We start from the raw sequence: 16,038 nt of genomic DNA on the forward strand, positions 1-16,038 counted from the left end.
AGGGAGGTCCCCAACCAATGGTTAACAATTTTAAGAAAGAAAAATGTGCATGACCTATATGAAATAGAGGAAGAAAGAGTTCAATATAAGGCAAAAACACATTTCTGCCTAGATAAAGAATACAGGGCATTTTCCCCATTTTGCAACTACTGAAATGGAATTCTCATTTGGAAGCAATCCTTTGGACTGTTCCTAATTTTTAATATCCAAATGCGGCAGACATTACTTTAATTCATACCATCTATAAAGAGCTCAGTGACTCAAGGGTCAATATCAGCCACTCTGAGGTTAACAGTGGTCCTCCAGCTCTATATCACTGAACAAGTTTATGTACAAGCTCTATATAACTGCACAAGCCAACAAAGGTCCATCTAGTCAAAGTTATGGTTTTTCCAGGAGTCATGTATGGATGTGAGAGTTGAACTATAAAGAAAGCTGAGCGCCGAAGAATTGATGTTTTTGAACTGTGGTGTTGGAGAAGACTCTTAAGAGTCCCTTGGACTGCAAGGAGATCCCACCAGTCCAACCTAAAGGAAATCAGTCCTGAATATTCATTGGAAGGACTGATGCTGAAGCTGAAACTCCAGTACTTTGGCCACCTGATGCAAAGAACTGACTTTGCAGTTTAGTTTGCTGGGAAAGACTGAAGGCAGGGGGAGAAGGGGACAACAGAGGACGAGATGGTTGGATGGCATCACCGACTCAATGGACAAGAGTTTGAGCAAGCTCTGGAAGCTGGTGATGGACAGGGAAGCCTGGCATGCTGCAGTCCATGGGGTTGCAAAGAGTTGGACACGACTGAGCAACCGAACTGAACTGATACCTTCCTTAAACCTAGTTCCCTTGAAACTCTAACCATCAGATTCCTTCCCATAGGAGTAGATATGATGTGATATGAGTTACCTGTATTGTCTATGATGGATTTCAAATTTATTTTATCATGTTTCCAGTTACCTTTTTCTAAGATCATAAGTGTAGTACTTATGAAACTTTATCAGAGCCAGGTGTGTATTTCTCTTTCTATAGACTGTGATCACCTGAGTAGCAGAGATGACTGAGCCTTGCTTACAAAAAGCATGCATTCAATATTTGCCAAGTTACAGGGAATCTAGAATACACTGAAGAACAGAACACGAACCTCTTTCTAGAAAGGACTAACTTAATGATGGTTTTGGTACACTCTGTGGCTATTAGCCCAATACCCATTTTCCATTTTCTCACTTGCTAACAGACACTTGAATATGCTGGGAAGCACACGTCAAGCTAAGAACTCTACAGAGTCCTCTGCAGCTTGAAGAAGCCATGAAACACAGTTCTGGCCAATGAGAGGCAGAGAGGGAGACATTTGTGGGAGGGGCTTTCAAGCAAGTTATGATTCTGTGGATAAAAAAGCACATATTCAGCTTATAGAAGCTAAAGGTCCTTTCCTCATCTTGTTTGGAACAAAGACATGGATACGATGCCTAAAATGGTACAGCTGTCTTGGGGTCAGGAGAACCACATGAACACACACTAAGGTTAGTACAGCTGTGTGCCTGATGGCATTTCTGAGGTGCTGGACCAACCTCTGGACTTCTTTTTAAGTAAGAAGGATGAATTCATCACTTGGTTGTCACTGGAGTGGTTTCAGTTGCTTGCTGCTGCTAAGTTGCTTCAGTCATGTCCGATTCTGTGCAACCCCATAGATGGCAGCCCACCAGGCTCCTCTGTCCCTGGGATTCTCCAGGCGAGAATACTGGAGTGGGTTGCCATTTCCTGCTCCTTCTGTTGCTTGCAGCAGAATGTAATCCTTGGCTTTTACAGAATTAGTTGAAAGGTGATCAAGTTAGTGGCATTGAGTTTAGCACTCCTCCCCAGAAAGTCCCCACTCCTTACAGGAAAGGAGAAATGCAAAATGTGGCAAATTATGGGGGAAGGACAGCACCATCATATGACAGGACAGGAAAGAACACTGTGACGTCTATAGTTATGGGCCTCATTTCCACTCACCACTGTTATCCAGTGACTGATGAAATCATTAAAATCAACGTTCCTCCAGTGCAATCTCATTTCCATTCCAATGATTGTGCTATAATTAAAAAGCCTGTCCTAACATTTCCCAAAACAGGTTCTTTGGCACATTTGTTCTGGACACATTAAAATGTTATACCTAGAATTCTGACATCAAGTAAATTCAAGAATGATAGAGTTATATGAGATTCATTACAGGTTCTCAGAGCTTTTAGCACTGGGAATCTCCAAAGGAAGATTTGTTGTTGTTTTTTTAAGTATTAAAAAATAATAATTTTATTTATTTTTGGCTGTGCTGGGTCTTCGTTGCTGGGCATGCTCTTCTCTAGTTTCGGAGAGTGGGAGCTACTCTCTAATTGTGGTCTGTGGGCTTCTCATTGCTGTGGCTTCTCCTGCTGTGGAGTACGGGCTCCAGGGCATGTGGGCTCAGTAGCTGTGGCTTCCTCAAGAGCTTAGTTGCCCCACGGCATGTGGGATCTAAGACCAAGGAGCAAACTCATGTCTCCTGCCTTTGCAGGCAGATTCTTTACCACCGAGCCACGAGGGAAGCCCTGAAATATTTTTTAATTTATTTGGCCACGCTAAGTCTTAACTGTGGCATGCGGGATCTTCAGTTGCAGCATGTGGGATATAGCTCCCTGATCAGGGGTCGAATCCGTGCCCCCAGCATTGGGAACATAGAGTATTAGCCACTGGACCACCAGGGAGGTCCCTCTGAAGGAAGGTTTTAGAAACTAATCTTTCTCAAAATTATTTATCTAGGGGTCATTTTCTCCCTAGAGCTACCTGAGGAACTAGTATTTCACAAGAATTCTTTGAGAAAGCCTAAAGTGACAATGGCACATTGCCCCAAAGATGTGGCTACTACCTTCCCAGGAGCAGATCTTTGCTGTGTCGTTCATGGGTCTCTTTGTGTTAAGATATGTGGATATCTTTCTTCACATACGGGGACCATTCGATGTACAAGTGGTAAATTAACAAGTACCACCACCTGCCCTTGAATAATGGACAGAAGGCAGGCCACTTTTACTCTTCCGAGATACAAGCTCATGTCGAGTTATGCAGGCAAAACCCACTGACATGAGGTTTCCAAGATGAAATCAGCAGCTTCATGGAGGGACTCAAGAAGAAAAAAAGGAGGACTGAGTCACATGAAACATTACAAACACTGTACTTAAAAGTTATGACAACATAAATTATAAGACAGAATCCTAGGGATAACATATATTAATATCCCTCGAACAAGTGTTCAGTAGAATCCATTTTTTAGAAATGTTTGGTATATACTCTATTAACCGCAGTAACTGAAATAGAAAATAGACTGGGAAAGATACTCATTAGATGAATACTGTTGGCATTAAAGGTTGGCTGTTGCTGAGGATAAAACAGAACCATCTTTGGTGACATCCCTCGGGGTATGAGAGTGTCCCATGATATAAGTGAATTCCCAGAGAAGCTGAACCAGCCAGGCTCCGGCAGCAGGGAAAGACATTGTCTTTCCACCCTCAGCAGAAGGGCGAACAGCAGACAGTCCCAGGTGTGTCCTCTGCGAAGATGGTCTCCAGATGACCCCTCCCTCCCCAGCCCTGAACAGGCCACGGTGGAGCAGCCACACAGTGCCTTGGCGCGCCACGTGAAGGAATAACGTGTGCTGTAAAGCTCTTAAGAGCTTAAGGAGAGATGGAGCTCTTAAACCCACAGCCCATTAAGCAGACACTAATGTCTATGTGAAGTCCCCGCCAGGTCTGCTTAAGAGGATTATTTGTGTTTCATCCAAAGAAACCCCAATAGGCGGCCGAGAGAAAGCTCAGGAAACATGTCAGAGAGTTCCTCCAGTTTAGCCCTCCACTGGGCACTGACGTTAAGGCTTAGTAAGCCATTTGTGGAACTAATGCGCAGCAGTTTTGATACATTATTTATTTTCGTTACTAGGACACACTTACAGAGAGCTTCCTACGGGTAGGTCTGTTCTAAGTGGCCGAAGAGTCGTCACTAACTGAATCCCCACAAAAGCCCTACTCCGAATGTTTCCTCATCTACATTTTACAGGTGAGGAAACTGAGGCACAAAAGGGTCACACCCTTAGTTTCTGTAACTAAGAAACTCCTGTATCTCCTCTGAGAACCCTCCCAAATCTTCCGGCCGTGTTGTCATTCATGTCCCCACCACACCTGGTGTGTTAAGTTTGATGGCACTTAATGTATTAGTATCACTCCCTCCTCCCCCTCCTCCTCCACTCTGCCACCAAAGATCTCCTTCCCCACTGGACCTTGAACTTCCTGAGGCCAGGGTCTCATCTTAGTCACCCCTTTCTTCTTATGCCCAGTCAATGTTTGACACTTATTTGCTAGATGGAGCAAAGCAGTACAGGTCCATTTATCTCTTATCTGCTAGCCTTAGGGCCACGTTTGTTTTGAAATTCAGAATGTTTTGGGATTTTAGGAAGCTCAGTGCATACACTTTTACATAAGACCACCAGGGGGATCTGGGACAGCAGCCCATAGTAAAATCCATGAACATTTCTACAGCTGAACATATGAATGGCCACACTAAATGAGTACATAAAGCCCATATGTGAAGATAAAGACCTCATCCGAGTTCAGATGAGGGTTCACCAACAAGTGAACTACAAAGGAAACAGCAAAAGCGTTTGGTTTTCAGAGCACTTTGGCTTTCCTGGTGGCACAGATGGTAGTCTGCCTGCAGTGCGGGAGACTGGGGTTCGATCCCTGGGTCGGGAAGATCCCCTGGAGAAGGAAATGGCAACCTACTCCAGTATTCTTTCCTAGAGAATTCCATGGACATAGGAGCCTGGTGGGTCATGGGGTCACAAAGAGTCAGACACAACTGAGTGGCTTCACTGTGGATTTTGGGCCCACAGGTAGTTGTCTTTCTATGAAGGTCTCTAAGACAGCTGTGAAGACCTCACGGCATGGTCATCCTGTGAGATGTCCCATTAAACCAGTGACCACGTGGAGAGCTGGAGGACACCTGGTGGAGACCTGGATCCGTGGTGGGCACCTGGCATACATGGACCCACTCAGGGAGCTGAGAGAAACAGGTGGAGGGATGAAAACAGCCTGACTGAGCTTCAAGGGAAAGGGTTCAGACGCAGCTCCACTCCCTTCGAGCCAGCTATTTTGGGAAAAGCACAAGACCAACTTGGCAGACACCCATGGGCTGGTAAATGTGTCCTAAAAAAAGACAGTTTCATGCTTCAGTGCTGGGCGATGGCATACTTCTAATGTGCCTTTTGCTTTTTCACATAAAGTATTAATAACTTACTGTATCTCAACCTATGTGTTCCTCTTCGAGGGCAGTGATGATGCTATAACAAATAATCACAGGGGTAGTGGCTCAAAGCCACACAAATCATCCTATAATTCTGGAGGCTGGAAGTCCAGAATGGGTTTCCCTGGGCTAAAAGTTGCCTTGCCTTTTCCAGCTTCCACGGGTGCCCCAGTCTCGGCTCATGGCCCCTCCCTCCATCCACATGTGAGCAGTGAGCTATGAGGTTTTTCTCACCCCACGTCACTCTGACACTGGCTCTCCAACCTCCTTTCACTTGTAAGGAGCTCTGCGATTACAACAGACCCACTCATCTCACATGCTAGCAAAATAATGCTGAGAATTCTCCAAGCCAGGCTTCAACAGTATGTGAACTGAGAACTTGCAGATGTTCAAGCTGGATTTAGAAAAGGCAGAGGAACTAGAGATCAAATTGCCAACATCTGTTGTATCACAGAAAAAGCAAGAGAATTCCAGAAAAACATCTATTTCTGTTTCATTGACTATGCTAAAACCTTTGACTGTGTGGATCACAACAAACTGTGGAAAATTCTTGAAGAGATGGGAATACCAGACCACCATACCTGCCTCCTGAGAAATCTGTATGCAGGTCAAGAAGCAACAGTTAGAACTAGACACGGAAAAACGTACTGGTTCCAAATTGGGACAGGAGTATGTCAAGGCTGTATATTGTCACCCTGCTTATTTAACTTACATGCAGAGTACATCATGTGAAGTGCTGGGCTGGATGAAGAACAAGCTTGAATCAAGACTGGCAGGAGAAATATCAATAACCTCAGATATGCAGATGACATCACCCTTATGGCAGAAAGTGAAGAAGAACTAAAGAGCTTCTTGATGAAAATGAAAGACAAGAGTGAAAAGGCTAGCTTAAAACTCAACATTCAGAAAACGAAGATCATGGCATCTGGTCCCATCACTTCATGGCAAATAGATGGGCAAACAATGGCAACAGTGACAGACTTTATTTTCTTGGGCTCCAAAATCACTGCAGATGGTGACTGCAGCCATGAAATTAAAAGACACTTGCTCCTTGGAAGAAAAGGTATGACCAACCTAGACCTTTTTAATATGCTGAGACATATTAAAAAGCAGAGACATTATTTTGCCAAGAAAGGTCCACCTAGTCAAAGCTATGGTTTTTTCAGTATTCATGTATGGATGTGAGAGCTGGACCATAAAGAAAGCTGAGCACTGAAAAATTGTTGCTTTTGAACTGTGGTGTTGGAGAAGACTCTTGAGAGTCCCTTGGACTGCAAAGAGATCAAACCAGTCCATCCTAAAGGAAATCACTCCTGAATATTTATTGGAAGGACTGATGCTGAAGCTGAAGCTCCAGTACTCTGGTCACCTGATGCAAAGAACTGACTCATTGGAAAAGACCCTGATGCTGGGAAAGACTGAAGGCAGGAGGAGAAGGGGATGACAGAGGATGAGTTGGTTGGATGGCATCACCGACTCGATGGACATGAGTTTGAGCAAGCTCTGGGAGTCGGTGATGGTCAGGGAAGCCTGGTGTGCTGCAGTGCATGGTGTCACAAAGAGTCAGACACAACTGAGTGACTGAACTGTGCTGAACTGATCCAAATATTCTTCTCATTGCAACATCTTTAACTTAATCACACCTGCAAAACCCCTTTGCAGGTAACGTATGCACATGTTTGGGGAATTAGGACTTGGATGTATTTAGGGGGGCAGGGAGGCAATATTCTGTCAGGAACAAAGTTCCTCTTGCATCCCCACATCTAATGTGCCAGACACATAGCAGAGGCCTGCTCAGCTTTTATTTATATTATATAAATGTGTATGTCCAACCATCTATTTTCTCATCTTTAAACAGAGACAATAAATACATATAATGAACCTCACTTGAAATAATGCATATGAAAGTGTCCCCAAACTAAAAAGAACTCCAAAAATGTAGGTACTTCACAGATTATCAGTAAGGAATACATATATCCATTTGTGAAAGAGCCAGGATATAAGGAAAAACAGCAAGATGCTAAGAGAAATCCATTCAATTCATTAAGTCATAATGGAAAAGAGCCAGTAGCTAGAATATCTAAATCATGTTATATGTGGCTTTGATGTAGTCCAGTTTGCGACACTATATAATTTAGTGTCCAAATTGGGGAGGGGCACTATTAATATTTCCTCTGGGACGAATGTATCAGTCAGGACTCTTCCAGGCCAATACAACACTTGGGCAGCTCAGTGTGTGAGCCTTGGCTCTGGAGCCAAACTATCTACAGCCAAGTCTAAGATCCACGCTTAGAGTACTATGACCTTGGACGTATTATTTAACAGCTCTCTGCCTTGGTTTCCTCGTCTGTAAAACGTGAGGCTCAGATGAATTATTACATACAGAGTACACAGTACTGTGCCTAGGATACAGTAAGAGGTCAACGGGAGTTGGTGGTCCTTACACGTCAAGGCCAGCCATACTCTAAGTTTCCACGAATTCAGAGAACTCTCAGTGTGTTCCCACAAGCGCAGCCACAGGCAAACAGCTGGCGTGGCTGAGCGCCAGTAAACAAACCTCCAGGGGGGTGACAGTCTTTTCTTTGGTGCCTGCTTCCTCACACCCCCATTTCTGTTTCTCCATCCTGGTGCTTGCACTCATTTATTTTTTTCTGTATTTTTAAAACTTTTTATTTTAGATTGGAGTATAGCCAATGAACAATGTTGTGATAGTTTCAGGTGGAGAGCAAAGGGACTCAGCCATACCTATACACGTATCCATTCTCCCTAAGCTCCCCTCCCATCCAGGCTGGCAGATAACACTGAGCAGAGTTCCCTGTCTTGCACCTATTTCAGAATGCAGAGCTGTATGCCAGTCTGGGCTCCTACAATGCTTTGTCATGAAGCAGAGCAAAATCCTTTGTTATCAGAGCAAGAGACAGAATGACTGGGAGTTGACCCTCTCAAGCAGCAGCCTGTGCAGTGAGCACAGCTATGTCCGTTTGATAGAGGGGGTGATATTTCACCGCTACTTTTGTAAACTTTTGTGAGATTACAAAGTGCTAGTGCCATTTTGCAATGAAAGCTGCACAAAGATGTTCCTGAATCTATTACCTCTTGTCCCCTTCTGTCCTAAACAAAACCTCAAGTTACTTCTTTTTCATTAATTTTTTCTTGGAGTATAGTTGCTTTGCAATGTTGTGCCAGTATCTGCTGTACGGCAAAGTGAATCAGCTATACGGTATACATATAAACCCCAACTTATTATGTCCCAAAAGAAACATACAAGTACAAACCATGTTTCTTTCTGCTGAACCTGAAATAATGATTATGCTGTTTACACAAGCTATAAAAATAATAGCTAGAGCCATTAATATTTCTTCAGTGCATACTATGTGTCAGGCATTGTTCTAAGCACATTCCGGGCACTTAATCCCCAACAATTCAATTAAGCAGATACTGTTATTGTCCTCATTATACAGATGAGAAAAATGAAGCACACAGAGGTGCATTCACTCGCCCAGGATACATATGTGTCTAGTAAGTGGAGGAGAGGCAGGAATGAACCCAGGCAGTCCTGCTCAAGCATACACGCCTAAAAGGGTGAACTCCGCTCCCTCTCATGCTGGGGAAGACAGACAGATGCCCGGTTTATCAGGGAATCCTTGGATAGCACATCCCAAAGAACCAGTCCTTCGGGACTTCCCAATGGCTAAGAGTCCACCTTCCAATGCAGGGGACGTGGGTTCGATCCCTGGTCGGGGGAACTAAGATCCTACATGCTACAACTGAGACCAATGCAAACAAATACACAATTAAAAAAATAAAAGGGCAAATCCTTCATCTGCGCTTTTGCTGTATCTTCCACGTGGAAAGCCTTCACCTCCTGTCCACTGGGCCAGCTCCTACACACCTTGTACCCCTCAGCTCTCCTTCAGCCTTCACCACATCCCTGGGCACGCTACAGGCACTCAAGGCAAAGAATGAGATCTCAGGATGGCAGTTATTATATAACTGTTACTTTTGGGGGGAAGTCATTGTTTTTGTTGTTTAGTTGCTAAGTCGTGTCCGACTCTTTTGGGATCCCACGGACTGTAGCCTGCCAGGCTCCTCTGTCCATGGGATTTCCCAGGCAAGAATACTGGAGTGGGTTGCCATTTCCTTCTCCAGGGGATCTTCCGGATCCAGGGATTGAACCTGCATCTCCTGCATTGGCAGGTGGATTCTTTTACCACTGAGCCACCAGGGAAGACAAGTATTAGCCTTATGAAGGGATTTGAAGTAGATTTTCTCTTTAGAATAAGCTCCTAGAGTTAGATCTAAGATATGATTTGATTTATAAAACTGCAACTTGCATTGACCTAAGATTAATTACATTATACAATGATATTCTGGGTGTTTGTATGGACAGCGTTGGACCCCGGCTGCCTCGTGCTGTTTCACTTAAATAAACCTCATGCATCTCAACAGAGGCAGGCTGATGTTTTTCTTCAACCCAGTTCTCTAAAGCTACACAGACTCTGAATCACCTGTGATCAGAGCCATCTGACCCCTGATAAGGGGACCAGTTGCCTCAGACACACAGGAAGCCGGTGGGACGTTTACCGTGGGGATCGCACAGGCCCCTTACTTGTTAATGTTGCTGCCTTCTTTCAGGCGCTCTCCCGCAGCTCCGGTTTTAGACACTCTCTCGCTGCCCGCCAGGTCCACCAAGCTCACCTTGCTCACCTTCTCCCCTGAGTTCTAGTTGTGGGAGACGAGAGAGAAACAACAGACACACGTTGAGTGCAGAAACCACACAGACACCTATGTAGACGTCAGCTCCAAGACTGAAGCCATCCTGCTTTAAGGAGGCAAACTTGAGAAGATTTTAAATGGTAAGAAGAGTTCTTTGGACTAGCAGTTTTAGGGTAAAAATTAAAGTTGGTGTGGCAGCCTGGGATTCTGTTCTGTAGCTGGGTAGTAAGGGCACTGGCCTTTCCAGAATATATTCAGAAAGCTGGAGCTTTTATGCATCTATGAGAACATTCCAGGACATGAGGATTCCTGCACATTCAGGTCAAATACCTCACTTTTTCTTTTTTTAAAGGCTATCTTTAGGCTGAATGTCGTGCTTTCCTCTTTCATATTCTTTAATGACTATGAGGTAAACCCAGCTGTTTCTAGGGGAATTTCACTATGGAAGGATACATATTAGAAGTGGTATGGTGAAAGCATCCTGGTCTTTAGAGAGTTTATACAAAGATTCCAGTTTTTTTTAACATTATACATAAAGTTGTTGCTTTGTTTAGTTGGTAAGTGGAGTCTGACTCTTTTGCAACCCCATGGACTACAGCCTACCAGGCTCCTCTGTTCATGGGATTTCCCAGGCAAGAACACTCGAGTGGGTCGCCATTTCTTTCTCCAGGACACCTCTTCGACCCAGGGATCGAACCCACGTCTCCTGCACTGGCAGGTGGGTGCCTTAACCATAGACCCACCAGGGAACCCCTACATATATAAAGTAAGACCTAACAAATGACATGATGTAAGCAGAGTAGCTGATCCAGGAAGCAGAAGAGCTGGCTTAACGTTCTTGGGAACGGAATCCAGCCATGGTGAGCCCCTTCACCGTCACCCAAAGTTCTACCCGATCGCTCACCCCAGACTGCAGGTCGTACAGCGTCTGCGTGATGACGATGTTGAACACAGCATGGGAGCGGCTGCTTTCTTCATTCATGTTGGTTGCAGCTACCGTCCGAGACTTGTTTCCCTCAGACATCAATGACTCAATGTCCTAGAGGCAGGCACAAGAAAAACACTATGAGCGAAAAACCTCTCAGAACAGCGTCCTGCCCACCCGCGGATGTATTCATTATGATGCATTCCATCACCACCCTTGCAGGGAACACTCCCACCTCTCTTCCACAGAGCCCGGCTCAAACTCCCACTCCCTCCGCGCTTTCTAGTGGATGCAATGTTTCACCCATTCCTACCAAACTGCAACTGTCTTCTTTCTCTGTTAAGTACCTATTTTTCCCTCTGCAAGTTCCTAAGGAGAAAAGAGCTAACATTTACTGTGCTCAGATACTCAATAGCAATGATGACCTTATTTTATTCTCTCTTGCACAGCTCTCTTCCGTATGATTAGTAGCCTCCCTTCTCCAACAAGGGGCTTCCCTGGTGGTTCAGATGGTAAAGAATCTGCCTGCAATGCAGGAGTCTTGGGTTCAATCCCTGGGTTGGGAAGATCCCTTAGAGAAGGGAATGGCAACCCACTCCAGTATTCTTGCCTGGAGAATCTCATGAACAGCGGGGCCTGGTGGGCTACAGTCCATGGGGCTCCAAACAGTTGGACATGACTGAATGACTAACACTTTCACTCAGTGAATTTCCAACACTGTGGCTGAATAAGGAAAAATAAATTTTCCTTATTCAACTCTATGCAACTTGCTTTAGAACACCCAGAACCTAGGACTCTTAAACAATGTTTGATGAATGTTATAAAAGAAGTATTTACCTGATTATACACACAGGACACTGAAGTTCATGGAGGTCAAATAACTCTTCCCACATCTAATAAGAGGCAGTTGTTTGCTTTTTAGTCGCTAAGTCATGTCCGACTCTTTTGTGACCCTATGGACTGTAGCCCAACAGGCTCCTCAGTCCATAGGATTTCCCAGGTAAGAATACTGGAGTGGGTTGCCATTTCCTTCTCCAGGGGATCTTCCTGACCCAGGGATCAAACCCACATCTTCTGCTTGGCAGGCAGATCCTTTACCACTGAGCCACTTGGAGAGCCCAATAAGAAGCAGAACTGGACACAAATCACGGATGTCCCAGCTCTTGCTAATAAGTGACAGGAGGAGACGGTCACTGGTCCCAGTGACCCTGAGCCAGGCATCTAAGCAAAAGTGCTGACTTTGCACTTTTCTGCCAGAGGAGTCTTGATTTCCGGATCTCACTGATGACGGAGTGATAACTGCCCTTTATTTCTGATTTAAGCAGTACTAAAACTATCTACATTTAAATGGCTGAAGAGAGTTACCTTGCAGATCAATTTTAGTTCTACTGAGTCTAAAGTGATGCAGGGACAAATAACACAGAGATGGCACTTCTAAGTAGATGGATGTGTTTACTCATTTATTGATCGGCATTCTTTGGTAACAGATAGCGGTTTCTTTTATGGGATTCCCAAAGCAATGACAATAAAAATACAGACAAAATATCAAGCCAGGATGTGAGAAAGCACAGAAGTCAAGAAGTAGGAAAAAGAAACAGATCGGTCAACAGAGGGAGATCAATTCAGAAAAACAGAAGAATCAGAAGAGTGAAAAGCAATGCAAACTAAGATCGGAGACGCTGTCAAAGAGAAAGGGTTGAAATAACTACCAAATAGTGTTTACATCTGTCCAGAAAGACATCGCTGGCAACCTCAGGGAGAAGAGTTTCACTAGAGTGTTATTCATGAAAATATTCAGCAACCTCAGGATGCTGGACCCCCAGCAACACTGCAAACCCTTCAAAATCAAGCGGCTTGAAGACTGTGATTAAAAGCCTTTATTTTCTATTTGGGGTGGTTGATACTGGGTTTCTGAGACCATGAATTGTAACAATATGCTATAAAACATTCACATAAAAATATATTCAACATGATCTATACACTTCAATTTACTGTCAGCTTTTAATGTCTTTTTTTTTTTTTTAATGACGCTTACCTCAAAACTAGTGACAGCCAGTTGGGATAAACCATCTACATATGGTCCCAAAACTTTATGCTCTCGAACTTTAAGAGACTGTCTACTCCTTCAAGAGAAAGGAAAAAGGAATGAATGAATCATACCCAACCTGGAGCTTTTCTCTCTAAAAAAAAGTACTTGCAAAAGTACTCAGAAGTTAAGATTGCAATTTCAAAAGGATTTTTCTTTTAACAATCAAAAACTATTCTAAAAGCTACTTTACTTGGATTAGCAAAATAGCATGCCTTATGAGGAATGTCTTTTATACTCTGATTTCTATTTAAAGTAACATACTATTTTAAAAATTCTATCTCTACTCCCAAACTAAACAACCAGCACACAGAATACTAGGTTAGGCTAACTTGTTTTAGTAGATGAACTTTAATTTCACATGGAGTGGGGAGAAGGGAGCGAAGCAAAGAACAAACAGAACTGAATTTAACCTTCGGGCTATTTTATAAGTAAGCATATTCTCAATAAGTAATGTCTTACAGTTTTAAGCAAGAATTGAACAATATTAAAATGTTTTACTTTTAAGTTACCTTTTCATATTAGGAGCATTGATTTATGCTGTGCTGACCATTTTATACAAAGAATGATGTTACAGGAAAGCAGTTGTTTGTAGTTACTGATATTTATCCTATATTGAGAACCGGCTCTGCTGGTCAAGATTTTAGGACTCTTGAATTTCTAAATGGCAAACCTCGTTTGGGACCCACTTGAAGAGCTTATCAACAGACAACTGAGATGAAAGGTAAAACTATATAATATATATTATGGCCGTAATGCATTACGTCACATATTTCATGGGATCAGATACTGATCACGTTTTCAAATCAAGAGTCAACGCCTAAACTAAAAAAAAAAAAAGAGTCAATGCCTAGCATCACTCAAGTGTGGAAAGAAGAAAGTAACAATGAACACATCCCTAAATCTAGACCTTGCTCCCCAAAAACTTCTCAATCTTAATCTGAATCTTAATCTCACAACTCCATAAAGTAGGTTTTACTAACTTTATTTTAAGCTTGAAGAATGCAATGACAATGAGCAATTCTGTTGTATTCAAAACAAGGGCACACCAAGTGCACAATTTCAAGAGAGCTGCCTAGCTGCGCATGCCTCCAGAACCTGGCTCACTCTGTTCGCATAATCAGAGATTATCGCTATTCGTGGGCAAGAAAAAGTAAATCAAGCACAATATTAAGTCCTTCTGATGGTGTCTAACATTTGGGATTCTTGTACACCACTGGGGGGAGTATAAATTGGTACAATGATTTTGGGGAACAGTTTTGCAATACCAAAGCTGAAGGTTCCATAGCTTGCGACCCACAATTCCACTCCTAGATGCATTCCCTAGGAACTCCTGCATTTGCACACCAGGAGGAATGTACAGGAATGCTCAGAGAAGGACAGTCATGGTAAAAAATGGAAACCACAGGAACGAGAGGAGATAGAATAAACAAATTATGGTGTCTCATACAATGGAATACCAAAGAGCAGTAAAAATTAATGAATTACTTCTTCATACATCAGAACAAACAAATCATTGAGGGGGAAAGTAGCAAGTCATCAAAGGACACATGTATTAATGAAGCCATGCACAGGTAAAAACTGTGCAAAATTATGCATAGACTCTTAAAGAGAAGGAAGATAATGAGCAATATAAAAACATTCCATTTATTAAGCCAAATGGTGAGCAGAACAGTCATTGATTTTTATTATTCTTTACATCTTACATGTATTATAAGTGTTCTTTCATATGCATTACACAGTTATTAGCTAAAAGTAAAAACATTTCTGATGACTGGGTCACTTCCTTGCCATCCCTAATTTTTATCTTATACCTCTGATTATATCCTTGATTATACAGCTGCTGAAAGCATTTAAAAAATATTTTTAATAACATGAGAAAGTATTCATCATATTATATAAAAAATTCAGGCTACTGAATTGATTTCAGAGAGAACTTCAACACACACACTACATATCCACTCCATAGATCTGAGACACCAAAATGCATTAAGTATTAACAGCAGTTATTTCTGAGTGATGGGATTTTAGGCCATTTTTATTTCTTCTTACATTTTACCTACTTTCTAAATTTTTATATATATTATTCTTAAATCAATAAAAATTTTAATTAAAAGATAAGTGGCCCTTTCCTTCCTCTATGAATCAAACTCATCTGGTTTTTATCACCTAGCTTTTAAAAAATACAGATGCCTGGGTTTCCTCCTGGGTCTACTGAATCATCAGCCCTAAGGGACGGGCTCAGGCCAGTGTCGCATTAAAAAGCCTCCAAGTGATTCCAATGTACATTCCTGGAAGAGAATGGCTTGTCTAGCCTGGGTCGCTCAAAACCTTAGACCGCTTTACCTCCAGTTTAGAGCAGATGGAAATACCACTGCGTCATTCTTCACTCAACAAATAAATATGAATAAACCATAGTGGCAAAAATACCAAAACAGTAAAAACAGTCGTCTAAATGGCATAGGTAAGCAACTTTATACATGAGCGTAGGATAAACTATGAATCCTGGGTATACCGACAGGCTTTAAGAAGCTGATATCTCTCAGTAAAACGATCTAAAACGGGAGTGGTGACCGAGGGCTTCAAACACATAAACTCACTTGCAACTTTAACTTCAGGATCATTTAAAACTACTACCCCTGTTACAAGGTTCATGTCAACCACTAACTTACCCTTTGGGGTCTAAAAGATCCCGGACTTTCTCATTATAGATTTCCATATAGGATACTTCCACTTTAAAGGTCTGTGACTCATTCTGCTCCAGAGAGATCCTTTGAAATAAAGCACAGCAGAGCCTTGGGATGAGCCCTCGCTGCTCAGCATTGCCCATCATGGAGAAGGATTTTCCTGAGCCTGGAGAAAGGTGAGCAGAAAGAGAGGATGGTAGAGGAGGCAACGTGTAACGCTTCAAACGTACAAGTGTGTCCTGCACATTGGCCAAGGTCACACAGGAGAAGGGGACAGACAATCTGGCCCCCAGAGCCAGGCCCTCGGACACCAGAGTTACTGT

The 16,038-nt window shown here is 42.9% G+C and overlaps 1 protein-coding gene across 3 annotated transcripts in view; it reads right to left on the reverse strand.

The window, feature by feature from the left end:
- Positions 1-16,038, reverse strand: part of KIF13A (kinesin family member 13A) — a 194,890-nt gene that overhangs the window by 64,675 nt on the left and 114,177 nt on the right. For all 3 annotated transcript variants that reach the window (XM_018038721.1, XM_018038723.1, XM_018038722.1), the window contains exons 6-9: positions 15,701-15,881; positions 12,978-13,065; positions 10,922-11,056; positions 9,911-10,023 (exon numbers count right to left, since the gene is read on the reverse strand). In XM_018038721.1, coding sequence (XP_017894210.1) covers positions 9,911-10,023; positions 10,922-11,056; positions 12,978-13,065; positions 15,701-15,881 — 517 coding nt within the window. The remainder of the gene's footprint in view (positions 1-9,910; positions 10,024-10,921; positions 11,057-12,977; positions 13,066-15,700; positions 15,882-16,038) is intronic.

The sequence above is a fragment of the Capra hircus genome, chromosome 23, assembly GCF_001704415.2.
Source record: "Capra hircus breed San Clemente chromosome 23, ASM170441v1, whole genome shotgun sequence".
Taxonomy (NCBI): Eukaryota; Metazoa; Chordata; class Mammalia; order Artiodactyla; family Bovidae; genus Capra; species Capra hircus.